Genomic DNA, 19638 nt, shown 5'->3' with positions numbered 1-19638 from the left:
ACATCTCTCAGGGAGCTGTCTGACTGGGACAAGTGTGAAGAGGTGAATCCAACAAATTTTTGCCATTTCTTGCTTCTGGTGAGCTTCCATGTTTTTAAATTGAGCTTTTAAATTGTTTCTATGGGAGTAGCATCAAATTAAAGATTGCATGTGACTACCCTTGTATTTTCATGGTTTCTTCTTGGAAACTAAAATGCTAAAATGTAATTAAAGAAGGCAAAGAGAGATAATGTTGTAGTGAAATGAGGCAACCAGGTGCCACTAATTACCAGGTAGTGGGCATGAGCTTGTGTTAAGCCCACCTGTGCCTGATTAGGGTGGGCCCCAATTGCACATGAGCAGGATTAGGGGGTCAATAAAAGGTGAGGCTTGAAGCACAGGCTCAGCTCAGTCCTGAGCAAGCCAGCAGAGAGATCAGTAGCTCTCAGAGCAATAGCACCGATCCAGGCTAGTCAACCCTGAGGGCTATAGACTCAGAGCACTATTTCTGAGTTTCTGCTGGAGCACCTGGTTGGACCTTGGAGCATTGTACCCTAAGAGAGGTTCGTCTTGCAACATAATGTGATCTGGAAGTGTTTTTTCTGTGTTTTATTTTGGAATGATAATGTAAAGTGTATTTGGCAATCTGACTATCAACTTGACTAAATTCCAAAGTAGAAGTAATTAGGCAATGTATCAGAAAGAGCAACTTGGAAGTAATAGCACAAGTAGCAAGTACAGCACCAGTTTGCTTATTCCTGTATCTCTTAGATGGCTGTGGATTACTGTTCTCAATGTGTTCATACTGAACTGCAGATAAGTAATGCTCCAGTTCTGGCTGTAGCACAGTTGAAGATAAGATGAAACTTCCACTGTGGTTCAGAGTGTAAAATAAAAAATAAAGCATTATAAACTGAAATCTATTTTAACTTTTGCTTTTCTTGAAATTAAAATTTGTATTTGAGAAGGAATTGCTCCAGGCTTGGTAAAATTTCATCAAGTTTGCTGTGATTTCTGAACAACATCTAGTTGTCCCCATTACACACAAACTGTGAACAAAAGGAAGTAGTTGTCTAGTTAGAAAATTGAAACTGTAGCTAAAATTCTTTAAAGTAATTGGCTAGTGTTATAATTTGCTTGATGCTAAATGACATAACATATACTGGATGTATATCAAATACAAAAGTACATTTTGAGGCACAGGGGGGGTTGTTTTATTTTTGGTTGAAAATGCACTTCTATTTCTTGAAATAAACAGGATTTATGCAATCTGCTCCTTATACCATTGAATATCATATCCAAATATCCCCTGGGTCATTTGCAGACACTGTCTTTATTAAGGCAGAAAGAGAAAGGTTTGGTTATTTCAGTTTCAGTTTGCAAACTAGGGAGTATATAAGAAGTGATATTACTCATTTCATAAAAATTGATCACTTGCATTCTTACCTGCAAAAACCCCTCAGTATATTTTGGGATTTGCTGTCTACTTCATTTATCAGGTCAAGTGAATTAGCTCTGGAAGGGAGGTGCTGTCATGAATTTGCAAATCAGACTTTATGTGTTAAGTCTGTTTTGTCCTCTGCCCCAAACCCCACACTCCCACCTTCCCTGACAAACAAGAAACTGTCTAACCAGATGTAAATACTGAATATTTCATTTGGTTGTTTTGCACTTTTCTAGCAAGTGTCTGTTTTTTTAAAAGACAATATTTATTAGGGTCTCTGCTCAATCTCAAAAATATTTGCCTTTCTTGTAGAAGGTTTCCACATACATTCAAATAGGTGCGTGTAGTCCCTGTATAAAACATAGATATAGCTGTGTGTGGAGATATGGAAGTGCTAGAGGGCTGTGTTTGGTGTGTTTGGTTTTGGTTTGGTAGAGTGTTTTTTGTTGGCTTTACACAGGCTTTTTTGTTTGTTTTGGGGGTTTTTTTCTTAAGAGTGTACCATGGCACAGAGCAGAGCTAGACTGTGTTGGGAGGTATATTATTGAGTGAAGTTATACAAATTGTTTCAGTAAGGTACAAAAACTTTATCCCAATGTAATAAAAACATATTTCTGCTTATCACTGTGGCATGGTTTAACACTGTCTGGCAATTAACTAAATGACAGATGCTCTCTATTAATCCCCCTTCCTGATAGAGAAAGGAAAGAGAATAAGGGAGAGAGACTTATGGGTTGGAAACTAAACTACACAGCTTTAATGACACAGTAATGATAAAAAAAGAAAAATTATTATATATATACAAATATACAGGAAAATGATACCCTGTTCCTCCCTCCTTCCCCCCAGTAACTCTCTCATCACCACAGAGACTGCAGGGCAGCACGGGGAAAGTCCAGGCTGGACTCCTGGGGTCAGCAGCAGTTGGGAGTTGGAGGCAGAAACACACAGGTTCAGGCTGGCACAGATCAGGAGCACAGGCAGAGGAATGGATGGAATCCTCCCAGGATGCCAAAACAAACAGGGCGGCTGAAGAAGGGTGAAGGGAAGGCTGAAGGGCTTTGAACCTTGTGATCCCTCAAATTTATACCAAGTATGATGCATATGGGATGTGGTACTCTGTTCAGTTTTGGTCATTTATATTTTCCGCTCCTCCCCAAAGGAGGGTTGCAGGTGTGACCTCTTTACTCCTTTTCTCTTTCTGGAGTATAAAATGTTCCTCAGAACCGAGCAGTGACCTTGGTTCTACATACTGTTCTCTAACTATAACTATAAATATCAGTTACCAGTCCTAGAAGCAGACAGTGACTGAGAAAGTTGCTGTTAATTTCAGCAAGTGCAGCTACTTACAAGAGACTTAGCTGAAAGCAAAATTACAAGACAGAAAATTCACTTTATCCTGGCCCAAACCAGGACACTGGCAACAACTGCCCAGACATACGGAGATAAAGCTATGCAGGACTGTATTTAATTTCCAGCCTGAAGTATCAGATCAATAATTTTCATAGTATTGTTGGCTTACTATTATCTCAAAATTTTTTTCATTCATGAGGGGTGGCTTTACCTTTGTGCTCATATCATAAAACTTATTCACAAGGTTCTTGGCCAGTGGGTTGTAACACTACAAAAATTAAATTTCCCCATAGTTGCAAATAGAAGGCCTTTGCTAGATTTGAACAGTGGGTTACTATTTACCAACTTTGTTCAGTGACCTTTTCTCAAAGCTTATTTGAAGTTGCCCAATAATCTCCGAATATGTAAATTCGTATTTAACTTTTGAAACCTAGTCAAGTATATAACTATTAAACCAAGTGCCTTCAGTACTTTTTCCTTTTTAAATTATTCTTCTTCCTGCTTTAAATTTTTGAAAAGGAGGAAGAAACCAAATCATATAACACGTTATTTAAATTCGATTTCTTCCATTTTATGTTGGATCATATTTTGTTCTAAGTATTTTAACCACTGCTTTCTTAAATATTTGGGGGATTGCTGTGTTCTTATTATTGCATCATTATTTCTTGCTGGAGTTTTTGAGTCTCTGTGTGAAATGGCAAGTGTCTTAATCTTTTCTGAATATAATTAAAAAATTTTCATAGTGTTTTTATCCCATTGTGCCACCTGTACACCTGATTCCTTATAACTGTCAGTACTTGGTTGTGCTAATGAGACAGAAGCTTTTCAGGATGTTGAGGCAGAGAGGAATGTGATGTAACTTTTCCTGTCTTCAGGAGGAAATTTCTTGTGAAAGAGAAATCTTTATTTGTCACTGATCTGTCCCTTCTGATATAATGATTAAACAATCCTTCCAAATTTTGCATCTCCTTTTAGCTATTTTGAGTGGGGGTAGATTTCACCTTTTAAATTTCTGAACTATTAAAGTTGATTTTGTTAATAAATATAGCAAGTAATGTATTTGCTCTTGAAATGCACTTATTATCTGGGTAAAATTTGTCTATTCCAGAGCTGTTTTAGCAACAGGATCTCAATTTTATTTAATTATATTGAACTGATATTTTGTGTACAAGATAGCTTTCAAAGCTTTATATTTTTTGGAGATTTTTCATCTCTTTTTTATTTTAATGTTTTTTTATGGCAGATAGCAAAGCAACAATGCTCCAGCCTTTTTGTTATTACAGTGGGACCTATTTGCTTGCAAGTCTGCTTTTATGGTTTCCCAATGCTTTTATGGTTTCCCAATGCTTTTTTGGTTTCCCAATGCTTTTTTGCATTTCCCAATGCAAAAATACCGGGGACCTAAACTCAGTGCCAGAAGCCTCTTTTTATGGGGACACGAGTCATAGAATCATAGAACTGAAAGGGACCTTAAAGATCATCAAGATCCAAGCCCCCTGCGTGGGCAGGGACACCTCCCACTCCACTAGTCCAAATTGCTCAAAGCCCCATCCAACCTGGCTTTGAACACATCCAGGAAGAGGGCAGCCACAACCTCCCTGGGCAACCTGTACCAGTGTACCACCCTCATAATAAAGAATTTCCTTGTAATATTTAATCTAAATCTCCCCTCTTCAAGTTTTAAACCATTGTTTCTTGCCCTCATGCTACATGACAACGCAAGAAGTCCTATCCTAGCTTTCTTGTAGGATCCCTTCAAGTATTAGAAAGCTGCTTTAAAGTCTTAAGATCTTATTTAAAAACATGTGCATGGAGTTCTAAATAAAAGAGACTTTCATTTCACAAACACATTTCTGAAGTTGTTGTTTTTGATGTGGAAGCTGCTTTTGAGGTGCCATTGCAGGTAATTGGAGAAGATGCACACAGAAAACAGGGTGAGCTAATTCTGGTGGGTTAACTCCTGAGGGCAGTAAGGTAATGACACTTTCACCTTTGTAGCAAACTCTTACAGAGGATAGGAGTATAAGAATATCAGTGGCATAGAAATGTGCAGGTGATCAAAAGGTTGGTTACAGATGTTGACTAAAGTGAGATAAATTAAATGGATGCCTGATAATTCAATTACAAATAAGAGAGGGCTTAAATATACTCTCTACTTCATCACCCAAAATCATATGCCACTTAGACTTTGATTATGTGTACACTTTTAAGGTATTACTAATACCCAGATGAATCAAGATGCATATTGGAGAATATTTATTCCAAACAAAGCTATACATATTCCTGTTTTGGATAAATTGCTAAACTGTGTTACCCTGGGGGTTACTCTTTCAGCTTCAGTTCATTCAACTTCATGGGATTAGCTTAAACTATGGAAGAATTGGCACTTCTTTTCTTGGAAGTATATTTCTCAAGCATATTTGAGTAATTTTTGACTGAATTTGGCTCTGCTGTTACTGTGTCAGGTTAATGAATTGGCCCACTTTATTGGAAATTCATGTGCTGGAAGTGTATATGAATCTAAAGCTAGGTGGCTAGGACCTACTCAACTGCAAAAAAAGATAATCACCAAACAAAACCCAAGAGATTAATGAAAATTTTTTCTTCATTTAGTTAGGGAGACTAACAGTTTTTAATATTCACCAGATCCTTATAATTTATTCCTAAGAAATTTCTAGTTTTCTTCTGCAGAGAAGAATCTGCCATATCAGATTTTGCCTTGTCTTCTTTCCTTAATTAATTGAACCAGTGATAAAAGTTTTCTTTTGTTACGTTACTCCAGCCCTGCTATGTATTTCTTATTCTTCTCTTGTCTCCTTATGCCTCACTTTAAACTGTCTGGCTCCTCATTACCTTAAGGCACCATCTCACTGAACATTGGTTCTCCCCCTTGTGTACACCATAGATGCCCAATTTGTTATTTATGAAACAAAGATCTAACTATCCCATAGTGTAAGGCTAACCTGTGTGCTGTCCAAGTGTGCTGAGGTTGTTCTTTTGTTTTAGTGATTGCTTGGTTTGTGTAAGGGTTTTGTCCCTCCCCCTTCATTTTAACCCATTATGCACCAGAGTAGCTCCCTGAAAGCTCCAACTACTGTGTATGCCTGAAATGTCATTTTAGCTTTCCTCAGCTGTTCAGAAGCTAGTTGGTAGAACATATGTAGGTTTATCTTACTGCCATCAGTTTGCTCTATGCTCAAGCTTTCCTACTTCTGTAACCCTATGTTATTGTTAAATTCTGTGAAGTGTTCAGTGTATGATTTATTCTGTACTTGATGAGGACATACGTATGTTACTGCAGTACAGGTAGTAATAACAAATGCTGTCCTGAGCTAACTTGTGCTCAGAAGTGTGAGGAGATGTTGGAAAATACTAACTTACACCCTGCCAATATGTCTGAGCCTTAAAGCAGGAGAAATAACAGCTTCCTGGTAATATTTACCTGAGCTGTAAGATCTGTAGGGCAGCAACTTTTGGGACAAGATTCTGGGGAAAAGTAATTGTAGCTAAGGATGGAATTAGAATGGCCTAAGCATGCTGTAATAAGAGTAAGGCCATATTTGATTGGTCAGCAACAAATTAGAGCCCTGCTTTAGATCAGGGATTGGTGAAGAAGCAGTGATTTCTGATTAGTTCTGTTGTTACAATTTCTTGAGGTCAATTCAGATGATCAATTTGCCATAATGATAAAGTTTGATGTAAAGTAGAGAAGCTAAACTACTTTCAGTTTGGTTTTGGGATTTTTTTTTTTTTTTTTTTTTGTATGTGGGTGTCACTGGTGGCATCACTTCTTAAAATTTATTTCCAATTATATTTTTTTCTGAACATCAAAATACTCATGATGTTCAAGTATTTTAAAGGATTTAAAAACACACACATCATATAATTTCTTAATAAAAAAACAACTTAAAGCAAAGTTTGATTTTTCTAAAATCAAGTGAAAAAATAAAAATGGCATAATGTGATTCTTAAAAAGAACATGAGACTGATGTTAATGAACATCATTGTGTAGCTCTGTTGGGATGAGCAAAACTGACAGTTGCCTCTTGCTTGCTCTGTTTGTTCTTGTTGAGTCAGGGACTTGTACAACACAAAAACCAGAATTATGGATGCTTCCTTTTTCAGTCATGCTGGAAATATCCTACAAAGACTCTAGTGAGGACAGATTGGAAACTAATTTCCATGAAAGGAGCCTTTCATGGTCACTGCTCCTAATGTAATGAATTTTGACTGTTGGGGCAATACCAGATAAAACAAGTTTCATAGTATACCAGTGCTTAGCCAAGCTTTAGCAGTTTTGTTGAACTCCTAGGTCTGCCACCTTAGTATGGTTCTGAGGAAAAACAAAGACATCCTGCTATGCATCTTAGCTATAATAGGAATTTAATTTTGTTAATATCAGTCTGCTTTGTTTTGTGGAAAGTAGATACTGTCATACTTTTGTATGCCACACCTAATCAAAGTGGAATCAAGTATTTTCTTAATAGGATACTGAACATTAGAACAATTTGCCCTGGGAGCCATATGAGGTATTTAGAGTTAGCTGCCCTTGTGCAGACTGTGGCTGATTTAAGTTCTTGCTGTAAACTTTCTGGTAAACTCCACCATTTGTGTTATTTAGGCTGACAGACTTAAATTGTTTATGGATCTTGTGTAGCCTTAGTGTCCATCAGTCTGTGCGTGACTGCAATCTGTGCACTGTTAGATGAGGATGCCTGCCTGCCTGTGCTGTAGTTTTTACATTAAGTGAAGGTTTCTGTACTATATTTCCAGAGATCTCTGGAGTCTTCTGGATTTCTAAATTCAGCCATGGGCTACATTGTGTACCAGTTCTGGTGATCTTCACAAGCAGTTTACCTCTTCACTGCCTATTGCAAGGTCAAAATTTTTATGGCTCTTCTGATTCTGAAACAGCTTTTTACATAGTCCCATTGGTAAATTTACCAGGGGATTTGCTTTGCCAAAAATAACAAAGTAAAGATGAAAACACAAGAAGGAAAAGGCTATTCAACAAAAACAAAACAATAGGTTTGATTTTGGTAGTATCTTATTTGAGATAGAAAATTTAGAATGTGTAGTATTTCAGTCTTAATGTACACATTTTATAATCCAAAGTCTTCTGCTAGTGTGGGAAATGGAAAGAACACCAGTGTGACATAAGAATTATTGAGGTGAAATTTTGCACTCCTAACTTGGAAAACTGATCCTGTGAATATTAAAACATTTTGTTCTAATAAGCAAAGGAAGTAGTTTGTGTTACTGGTATTAACTACCTTGAAGTATCTATTCGAATTGTATGTTTAGTGTTAAAGCTAGTAATATAACAGGAAAATTATTAACACATATATTTATAAAAATGAACTTTAATAAGCTCTTGAATGCCCTGCTTTAACTTTTTTTTTTTTTTAAAAAAAAACAAAACCCAGAACCTTCAGTGGGAGTAATGTACATGAATTGAAATTTAAATCTTCTCGAACTTCAATAGTCTGACTTATTTGAGAAGTCAGAAGCAATTGGCTATAACAACGTATATAAAACATATAACAAATTGGTGTAAATGAATAGTGCTTGTGGAATGTTGGCAGAGGGTTTATTACAGTGGTTTCATTATACTTAGGAGACAGACACATTTATTTACGTCTTTCAATAGGGTTTCAGAGTCCCTGCTGTCTCATTTTTAATGCCTACATTGTGACAAGGGATAAATGATCATCTTTTAATCTGTGTCAGCATTGCTGTGCTGTTGCCATTTTGCAGGTGTTAGAAACAATATGGAATTTCAGCAGTGCTCCAAGTTACACTCAATATTCATCAGGGAGAGCTTCTTCATTGATATCCCTGAAAGTTACTGTGATTTTCTTCTATGTTTTATTGAAGGAGAGAATGTTATTTACAAAATAAAATATGAGGCAACTTCTGCATATTCAGGATTTTAACCGTGTATGTTTCCTAGAAATTGCATTGGAAAGAAAAAACCTGGGAATTGGGATTGCGTTTTTCACAGGACATATAAATGGTTTGCCTACTTTTAGGGGCAGGATCATACACCATCAAAACAGATCTGCTGCCAGATGATGCAGCTGATAAGTATCCTTTTTCTGAAGATGTTTTAGATCCAGAGTATGGATAAAATAAAGTTATGTAACATATAATGAAGGTGCTATATCTAAAGGCTGTCTAAGAAGCATGGGGGAACCTGTGTTCATCAATAAACCTTGCAAAGCTTTCAGCTTTTAAATTATGGAGGCTGATAGCATGTCTTTCAGTGAAGATACTCCATAATGAGGTCTGTGGTAACAACTGTTAAAGAGTTTAAGCTCAATGTGATGTATGCTGTCCCAAGTCATGTGTGCCTTAAGTGTAAATAAAAACTTCCTTGTATTACTGTTCTGCAAATTGCAATAATATGAATTCTCCAACTAAAAATGCACTGTTATAATTTTTACTGTCCTATTCTATGAGCTTCTTCATTTGTTAATAAAAAATGGAAGTTAGCCTGATCAGCATCCACCTGATATTCTTACTGAGAACAGAAAGAAAAGCTGAGCAAAACTTTTGTCTAGAGAATTGAAATGCTGCTCTGCATTATTCTTTTAATGGAAAAGAGAAAATTCCATTTCTGAAGACATAATTATTTAGAAGTTGGGTTTTGTGTTTATTTTTGATACAGGTTATTAATGCTGCTTTAGCTCTTGCTGCGAGACCAAAAAGTCAAGTTGTGAAAAACAACATGGAAATGTATAGGAGTACATGGGAGAATCACATCCATGTTCTTACTGAAGCTGTCGATGATATAACAAGTATTGATGATTTTCTTGCTGTATCAGGTATGATAATTTTTAGAATCTGATTATTCTTTTCATGCTTTGCAAACATGACATTTCAACAGGAAAACAGTAGAGTATTAGATTGTGGAAGATTTTGTGAAGCTATTGTTTTTCTTTAAAATGTCCCTGCACAGTAGATATTTCTAATCTGCAAAAGGTAGAGGTGGGTAGAAGTTATTTGACTAAACTAGGTGCATGAAACAGAATGGTTCTATTACAGTGGGTAAATCTATCTGTCCTTGTAGGTTCCTTTAGCTCTTGAGTTTTGAAATACTCTCTGCAGCTGTGGGAAGTATCCTTCTAGAAAAGGAAGCTCATATCAGCGTGCACATCCATACCACAGGAGACGCCCTGTGTTCTATTAAGTGTGGAATACAGAAAATTTCAGAGTTTTAAATACTTGTAGAATGAAATGTACTTAAAAAGAGACCTTTAATAAGAAGTAAACAGTATTTGGTGGAGCAGAGGGCGTCTTTAGTATTTAAGCAGAAGATAGAAAACAGTTGTTTTACTTGCAGTTGAAAGATCCCAACTTTGTTTTTTGACTTCTCTTAAGTTAATGTAACATGGACAGGAAGGAAAAACTTGTTTCATCTACATAAAATGTGGTTTACATTTTGTGTTCCTTTATGGACAGTGGAACTGTGCTTCTCTATTTTAACTTGGCCTAATGCATTGGGCTTAATTCATGTTATTAGGGTTATTGGTTTAGGCAACAATATGGAACATGAATAGTTCTGTAGATGTCAGTAGTCAAACCATTGTAAGAGAACTATGGTGGACTCACTTCTAAAAGGGAACTTAGCTTGAATATTCTTTGCTTTAAAGGTTATTTATCTTAAAAAATACCACCTTTACTGCTAGATTGAATTCCCCATAACTGGGAGGTCTTTTTTCCTTGTGATTGGGATGTGAATATTACAATTGAAAAACTGTAAGCAGAGTTCCTTTCTGGGTCTGCTGATGCTGGATACAGGCTTTTCCTCAGAGCAGAGATGTTTCCTTTACAGTGGGCAGCTGTTACACCCAGCAGGTGATTTATGTCTGAACATAGATGAATTTACTGTGAGTAGTGTGAGCTGGTTATTCATTGATCTGAAAAACATAACCATAGGATTCTTTCTTTCCCCTGTGTAAGTTAGCCTTAGGAAGCTGATTATGAACCTTCCTATTGCTTACAGAGTCTGGGAGACTGCAAATCTTTTGTGTTTGACTGAAATTGAAATTCCTGCAGGTATTGCTAGACCTGGTAATAAAGTGATGAAACACATCAATTGCTAATGAATTGAACACATGAAGCTCTTTAACCTGTTATGAAATCTCCTGAGTTTTAAATTTCTCTTTCAGATTCATTGAGCTAAAAGCTTTGTTTCAACAGCAAAATGTGATTCATTTAAGTGGCACATTTCAGATACTTCTCCAAAATTTCCTTATCTTGAGGAATGGATAGACTTTCCAATGATAATGGGGAGGGCGGGACACAAACGCTATCATTGGGCAGCTACTCTTTAGAGAGTAGACTCCAGTCTTTTTGATGTATTATGTTCTTTGGGTGAGCACAGCTGAATAATGTTATTTCACAGTAAGTAAAAGCAGAAACTGTAATTACGTAGTAGTGATTTGTAGACCAACATATTCTGATGTCCAAAAAGAGCTCCATATTCATATAATGTGTGGATCATTTTCTGGAAGCTTTGGTAGAACCATTTGGCACATGTTTATTTAATGTGCTTAACTTCAAGTGTTCCACTTATATCTGCTGAGTAGACAGAATTAGCTCTACCTCAGTCAAAACCGGGACAAAGCCACTTGTGGAGCTGTTGAAACAAAACTTATGAATACAGGAAAATTGTGTCTCTTCTGTTGGTGATGCATGTGCTCCTCTGATGTGTTACTGGGGGAAGGAGAATTCAGTGGCAGGTTAAAAAGAGTGAATTATGAGTGTTTGAAAAGTTGGAAATTTTTGTTGCTGTTTTTTGGTTGGTTGGTTTTTGTTTTTTTTTTTTTAAGTGCTAATACAATTTTTGAAGTGTATTTGTCTCTCCTTTTCAGATTTATCTATCCTAATGATTTTTTTCAATTGTCCCAGTTGTATTTTATTCCTTATTTGTATTTGATACTGTGTTCAAAGGAAAACTAGAATTATAGAAGACAAGAAAAGATGAAATAAGGTCTCTATAAGTGATTGCATATGGGTGGTTTAAATTATGTTCTGATCCTTATAAAGGAAAGCAAACTGTAATGAATTATACAAAGTCATTGCAAATATGAAACATTATAAATGATGATGCCATTGTTCATAGATTTGTTATATATCCTAAGGACAATCAGCCTCAGCTTATCATTTTTGGGTAATTAATTGATGCAAGGAAGAATGTGAATATTAATCTTTATAAATCTCTGACATTACACTTAGATTTATCATGCTCACGTGAAATTTTTAGATTCATGTGAGTAAAATGAAATGTGCTATTGAATCCTATGTGTGAATTTCCAAAAAAGTAGTTTTGATATGTTTGCAATTTGTTTGTTGGTAAAGCTTAAGTTTATCCTCAAGTCTGCTGTCATAAAACGACTTTTTAGTGTCTCTTTCCTGATACAGTGAAGCTGAAAGCATAGTTCATGGTGTTTGTTTTCGAATGTTGATTTTCCTGCGTTACTTTAATACCATTTATTCAGATTCCTACAGATAAAGCCTTTGGATATATTCTGAAAATCTCAGATTTCAGTATTTCCTTCCTTTGTGTGTGTGTTTTCCATTCTCTGTGATGATATGTAATTGCAGTGACATGCTAATTGCAATTGTGAAGTTTTTTTAAATTATTACATATTAGAAAACCAGTAAAAGGACAGTTAAACCTTTTAGTTCAGTGTCAACTTCTATAATGACTAGATAGGTAAAAAACTCATCACAAGTGTTTATATTTACAAACTTTTCAGGACCTGAGATGTTTCCTATCTATTGTCTTGTTGAAAAGTTGAAAGAGACCCCTGAGCTGCTTTTGTCCTCTTCTCAGTGTTCTTGCCCTGACTATAATTATTTCATCTAATGAACTGTCTCATCAGCCTTCCATATTTTCTGAGGTTTGTTCTCATATTTATAATATCACTGTTTAAATCCTTATAGCGTTAGTTCCTGTATTGCCAAAATTAGTTTCATGTTTTCATAAAAACTTTTTCATGTTCACCTCTTTTCTCATCCCTTCTCATGTATGAATACATCCTTCTCTTTCTCATTTGCTTTATGCAAATAACATAAACCCTTTCCTGTTGTATTCTGAGTGTAATGAGGACTCAACTTTCTGCCCTTACAAAAGCCTCCTTAAAATATGGTTTGTCTGAAGTGCATTTTTATTTTTGTAATCTTATCAACTCTTCAAATGGAATTAATTTTTTTCAAAGGTAAATTCGGTCTGAGTTAGAGTAATAAATCATTAGGCTTTGAGATGGTTTTCTTGGATGTCCAGTTTGTTGTTTCTCTACCAAAGATTCTTTTACTTACCATTTACCTAGTGGAATAACTTGGCTGTTTGCCTCAGTTGAGGGCTTGATTAACTTCTCTGTGAATTTCCACCATTAAATTGATAGTGGTAAATGTGGACATCTGCAGATCCATCTGCAGTAGAATCTGGAGAAGATGTTTTTAGTATTGTGAACAGAAAAATATAGTAGAGTAGACAGAGGTGACCCACAACTCAGCCCATTACAGAAATTGGACTCAAGTGTTTTAAATAGGTAAAGGCTCCTGAGGCTGCTAAAGTTCTGTGATAAACTATAAAATCTTTCAGTCTTTCAGAAGTAGGCAAAAGGGAGTAATTTTTTAACTGAGCAATTGGCACAACTCAGTTACTTCTGGCAAGAGGGAAAAGAGGGAGTTCACTTTGCTTGTTCCAGTTTTATGTATGGACTCTCACAGGAGATCCAGGGTCTCCCTCTGAATAGAGTTGAAAAGAGCATATTCCAAATGTGGAGTATGTGAGGGATACTCTGAAAATCTGTTTCCAGTGTCTTAATCCTTCCCTTGGAATCTGAAGAGTAAGTTAAGGCTTTCCAAGTATAATGGGAACCCTGTGAGTTAACAGTGTTAGAACAGAAGTTGTCTTTTAATGTAAACCTATGCCATCAGAAATTACTTTTAATTCATGGAATTAAAAAGATAGGATGGTATTGTAAAGATAATGAAGAGAGCAGTTTTCTTGGGTGCAAGTGGTCTTTCAGCCTCAACAAAAGCAAGAATAAAGCAACCACATTTTTTGCTACTTCTGTTTGTAGCTTTTACTTGATTTTGGTAAAGCTTCCCCAGTTTAATACTAGTAGGAAAAAATAACAGGAAGAAAAACTTACCTTACATATTTTTTCCAAAAGCCCAGTTCTAAGTATGTCATTTACTGATAAGACAGAGGGAGCAAATATACAGCCTCACTTCTTTCCTGACATGGTTTTAGATCTGAACCCCTGCTACTGTTGTGGTTTCTATAGTTGGAAGAGGCTCTAACTGTTCTAACTGATTAGGAAACAGGATCAGATGAACTTTATTAGTATGTACAACACAGGCAAAAGGGAGAACAGAATCAAAGAATAAAAGACATTAGAAGACAGCTCTGAAGTTTATCTTCTGAAGCGTCTCACACAGAGCAGAACAACAGAAATCCAATTTTAAACTTGTTCATTTATATGTGATTCAAATCTTTCTTTTTCCTTTGGTCTAAACTGTTAATGCACAGCAAAGCCTGAACAATACAACATGTAAGTAGTACACATTTACTGCAATAAAATACACAAGAAGCCTACTTGATAAATCCCTTCTCTCAGTTGCACCGCTGAAAGAAGATTGCAGTTGATCTGAGAGCAACTAAGAGTAGATTCATATAAATGTATTTTCAAAAGATTTCAGAAGTGTATGTAAAGTGAAAAAAATCAAAATAAGGTATCTGTACCTTGAAAAGAAATTGATATATTTACATATATTTTCACAGTTATGGAAAACTTGCAATAATATGCCTCTTACAAAATTACTAAATTACATAGGTCTTTATAAAATATCTTTTCATGTCTAACTTTTCAGTTGTATACACATTCTTTGAGAAATAGAATGGGGAGCTCTGTGCTTTTGGAAAATCTAAAATACTAAAATATACTAAAATGAATTACAAATACTGTTAGTATTTGTACAACTGTGTTCATCTGTAACTGTGTTCTGGCAATATACACACATACACTCACACATAACAATATTTGCCCTCTCTGATTTCTTGCATGGCTTTTCTAAGCTGATGATGCTGACTGCAATTAGGACTTCATGGGGGGATGCTCTGTGGTGAAGCCTTAGTTGAGGTATGGGTGAAGGTTACAATTTAAAACTCAGAAAGCATACCTTTTCTTATAATAGAAAAGGTTCTCTGTAAGTATTTAATTTATAACTGTTATTAAAAAAAATATTTACTTAAAGTTATTTTAAACTATTTATTAAACTGAGCAACAGGAGCACACTATTACTTGATACAAAATAACTGCAATGTAAATATTTAAATTTTTTAATAGATGTTCTTTTTTTCTTTCAATTATTTCAATACATTAAACATTTAAGTACATGGAAAGCAAAATCTTTGTTATTTACATAACAAAATATTTCAAAATATTCTGATCATATATTGTATTTTAAGAATTTATTTCAGAAAACGTAAGCTGTTAAACTTAAGAATGTAGTCACCTGTTTTTACTGAAATGTAATTTTGGAAAATCTGAAATGCCCATGTAATTATATTTCTCCTTCTTGGGTTTCAGAGTGGTGTCACTGAAGCACCGTGGGGAGCCAAAGAAACAGTGCTTTATTATTTCTGTGTAGTACTAGAACAGAATCATTTTAAACTTTTAGAAGAGATCTCTAACAGAAACTCCTTGGATAGTTAGACTCACTGTTGACTGAATTTCCCAGCAGCTCAGTTTCTGTTTGGTAATTTTCCTTTCTAAGCTGTTTTGGTTTGAAGTGCTAGTTTTGGGGTTTTTACCTCCTTTGGAAGAACTGCATGAGATGATCTTTTGAGTCTCAGCTCTGTTTCTGCCTGCATTTTGTTTGTTCCTTATGGGCTTTCTGCCAATTTCTGGTTTCTGAATCGTTGCTGAAGTTGTTGATTTAAGTTAGGAACCGTTTTTTCTTTCTTATTGTCCTAAACTCATGAGTACAGCTGATTTACCAGAGTTTAACCTTAAGAGAACTTAAGTTAATGAAGTCATTGCCTTACCCATATAGTTCTCTCCGTTAAAATTAAGCCAGTATTTGTGAGCTGTAAACTGTGATCTGAACAAAAGCAGTTCTTAAATAGGTGATTTTTTATTGTTTTTTTACAAAATTGGATAAGCTTTTTTTCTTCCCTCCACAGCAGAATGCATTTCTTAAACCTAATTTCATCTCCCTTTACTTTTTTCTTCCATACTCACTGGACAAGATATATGCTCTCTATCTTAAAGAACAAGCTTCACTTGTTCTGGATGATTCAATCTTTCTCTCCTGAATACAGAAAAAGAGATTAGACTACCATAAAATTTTCTGAATTCTCCCTTTAATCTTTCAGTCTGATTTGCTGCTGCCTGGTAGCTAAGTTTCTGATAACTTTTGAAGTCTGATTTGATGTTTTTTTGGATCTGTAGCAGATTCCCAGCATTTTTCACTCTCGTACAGTAAAAGCAGATCTTTGCTCTACTTCTCTAAAATGACTACTAATCAGTCATATTTAAAGAAACAACAACCATGCTATCCTTTTATTTCATCTGACTTTTCACATCCTTAACATATAATCACATGCAGCTGTCTCTAGTTTTCATAATATTCTATTAATATCACACTTCCTTCCTTAGCCCTGCCTCATAGTAGTTACTCTGCTGTTGGTTCTATTGTTCTTCATTATCCAGTATTGCATTCAGTGTAAAGGTATTCTTTAAAATAACTTTCTTTATGATGCCTGTCCTTGTAATATCATCAGATTCACTTATCTGGGGCTGTGCTGTAGTCTACACAGTGCAGCTCTTTTTCTTTTGTATTGAGAGCTCAGATAATCTGAGGCAATTTGTACCTGCCATTCCAAGTCTGAGGCTGAATCAGGCTAAGGTGTGAGTAGGTATTGATGTACATGTTACATTTGAAGAGAAGAGAAAGATTTGGGATATTTTAGTAAAAAACTTTTTTCCTTGTTTCAAACAGAGGGAGCAAACTTAAAGGTAAAAATAGCTTAGGATTTAATTTACATTAATGGATGACATTTTGAGAGAAAAATATGCTGAGCACCAGAGGTAATTAACATAATTCATCCTGTCCAGCTCTGGGCATTCTGTCTGCTAAGCAGAGGTCGTGGATCTTTTAGGATCTGTCTGATGACCCACACTGATCTGCACAGATGAGCACTGACATTGTTATTCAAACAAAAACTGCAGTCATTGCTCCAGCTTCAGGCACTCTTCTGCTGATGGGTTGAGGAGTGAGAGGGAAAGAGGTGTAGAAAAAACAGTGAATGATTTATTAATTTTTTCTACTATCAGTTATTTACTAATTGCAGGAATTGTTAAATGGGAGTTACATAAGTTGGTCATGCAGAAGAGAAACATTCTACAATAAACAAGTTAATATAAGGGAAAACAACCTGTTCACGGTGCTCATTTCTGATGTCTATTCATTTGCAAGTTCTTAGTTTGACTTTGTGCTTACTTTTATCAGGAGTGACTGAGACATGCTGATATTCTTCTATGTGAGAACTGATGTAACTTTTCCCATGTTAATTCCCAGGTTTGGATGGCAAAAAGAACTGTTTACCCAGTGGTTTGAATTGAGTGACAAATTCTGAGTAGGAGACAACTGGAAGGAGGGTGGAGAAAAGATATGATAAATTTTCAGTATGCCATGCCTTCCTGTCAAGGCTCTGATTCTTACTGGCATCATCTGTCCTTCACTGCAGTAAACCAGTATCTGGAAACAGACTGTATTTTCATGCTTTTTGCAACATTAGTAGTGCCTGTTAGACCTAGAGTTTTTATCTTCTGCAAACTCTTTAAATTGCAGAACTACTTATTGCATATCCTGATGACATCAGTGTTGTTGAATTGTGATACTAACCTTGGCAATCAATATGGCAACCAGTGACCTATTTATTGAATTCTTCCTTCTGATACCTTTGATTGTCCTCTGGGACTTTTAAATGTAAAAAAAATTCTACAGGTGTGAGCTTACACATGGCAAGATCTCTTTGCAAAGGTGTTACTTATAATTTAGGTACTTCCCACTTAAAATTTCCTGTTTCTTTAGCCTCCCAACTAAAAAATCTTCTAATTTTTTTCTAAAACTTCTAGAATGTCCCTTCTCCCCATGCTCCCATTCTCATTTAGATACAGTAAGTTTCTGCAGTGTTCTAGTACATTGTGAGTAAGGCTCTAAAGCTCTACTGTTTGGTCTGCTAATTTAGTGGAACCGCTTGCAATTTGAAACAGTGGATGACATCTCTGCATTTTTTTCAGACATACTTTAGTCTGTTGTTTTAGTCAGTGTTTTAGGAATGTATGGTGGCTTCCATCTTTCTGAACACCTACACTGAGCCTGCATTAAGGAAGGTTATTGCATTTCAGGTACTTCTCCAGGCAGAACTTCTTAGGCTTCACTACTTTCTTCTTTGTTGACAAAATACACATTTGTGCTTAAGCCCCTTAGGAAGTGTTGCATGTCACTTGCACTTGCCAGATGAGTGTGCTATTTCGGTGTCTTGGGGGTTTTGCCTTTTGCCTCTGGAGTTAGATCCTTCTCTTAGGTCTTGTCTTACAGGACCAAATCTGATGAGTGAAATCTTTATTTCGTTGAAAATCAGATTGCATAGGGGCCACCCAGTAGGTTTTAAGGAATATCACTGAAGAAGTTGGTTGTTTCCTACCTATAACTGCTAGCAATACATTGGTATGTTATAGGGGGATAGAGGACTGTTGAAACATCCTAAACTTTACTACTTCAGTATTGGCAGTAACTTTGCTATTGTAGTACTATAACAAAGTACTGTGAACTCATCAAAGGCACGAATAATGCCATTAAGGCTGCTCACTTCAAGTCATGCATCACTGCAATTGGGGACTGATTGCAAGTTAGTGCATTTGTGTGTATGATTGAATTACTGTGGATAAAGCTCTCTCATCTCTTAATTTTTAATCACTCAGTTTATGGTAGCTGGATTTTACCCATGACTGTTGTAATTGAGTAGATGGGCATTATATGAAACCAGATTGGAATTTGGTGAGATTGTTTCTATTAACTAATTTTACTTTTTTATTAACCCCTAAAGGAAAGGAAAACAAAACTAGACTGTTTGTAAAAAAAAAAAATCTTTTTTTTTTTAAGATGATGAAAAACATAGAGTAAGTTCATGCTGTATCAAATGTAATGTGAAAATGTTTGTCTTTAGCTGAAAGTACTCTCTTATGGCAGATGGCCTTTGGTCATCAGAGATCTCTACTGTTATAGCTATATTTAGCAGTTGCCTGAATTTTTTTTCCTTGGCCAGACTCAGCAGAGGCCAATGCACTGCTGGAACACGTGTGTACTTCCCTTGAATTCCACATCTAGGTTTTACTTAAAATCTTGCACAACTTACAGTTAGATTTCCAGTATTTGGATTCCAGTTACAGAATCACAGAATGTCAGGGGTTGAAAGATCGAGTCCAATCCCCCTGCCAGAGCAGGACCATAACTAGGGGAGATCAGAAATGCATCCAGATGAAACTTGAAAGTCTCCAGAGAAGGAGACTCCATAACCTCTCTAGGGAGCTTGTAACCCTGCAAAAAAATTCTTCTCATGTTGATATGGAAATTCCTGTGCTATATTTTGAATCCATTGTCCCTCATCCTGTCACAGGGCACAAGTGAGAAGAGGTTGTCCCTTTCTTCTTGATGCCCAGCCCTCATATTTATACACGTTAATTAGATCTCCTCTCAGTCTTCTCCTCTCCAGACTAAAAAGCCCCAGCTCTCTCAGCCTTTCTTCATAAGGCAGGTGTTCCAGTCCCTAA

The 19638-nt window shown here is 35.9% G+C and overlaps 1 protein-coding gene across 1 annotated transcript in view; it reads left to right on the top strand.

The window, feature by feature from the left end:
- CTNNA3 (catenin alpha 3) overlaps positions 1–19638 on the top strand; it is a 413054-nt gene that overhangs the window by 287989 nt on the left and 105427 nt on the right. The window contains exon 11 of the mRNA XM_030453097.1: positions 9447–9603. Within this exon, the coding sequence (XP_030308957.1) occupies positions 9447–9603 (157 nt within the window). The remainder of the gene's footprint in view (positions 1–9446; positions 9604–19638) is intronic.

Source organism: Calypte anna, chromosome 6, assembly GCF_003957555.1.
Source record: "Calypte anna isolate BGI_N300 chromosome 6, bCalAnn1_v1.p, whole genome shotgun sequence".
Taxonomy (NCBI): Eukaryota; Metazoa; Chordata; class Aves; order Apodiformes; family Trochilidae; genus Calypte; species Calypte anna.
This window is presented reverse-complemented; position numbering and strand designations above follow the sequence as displayed.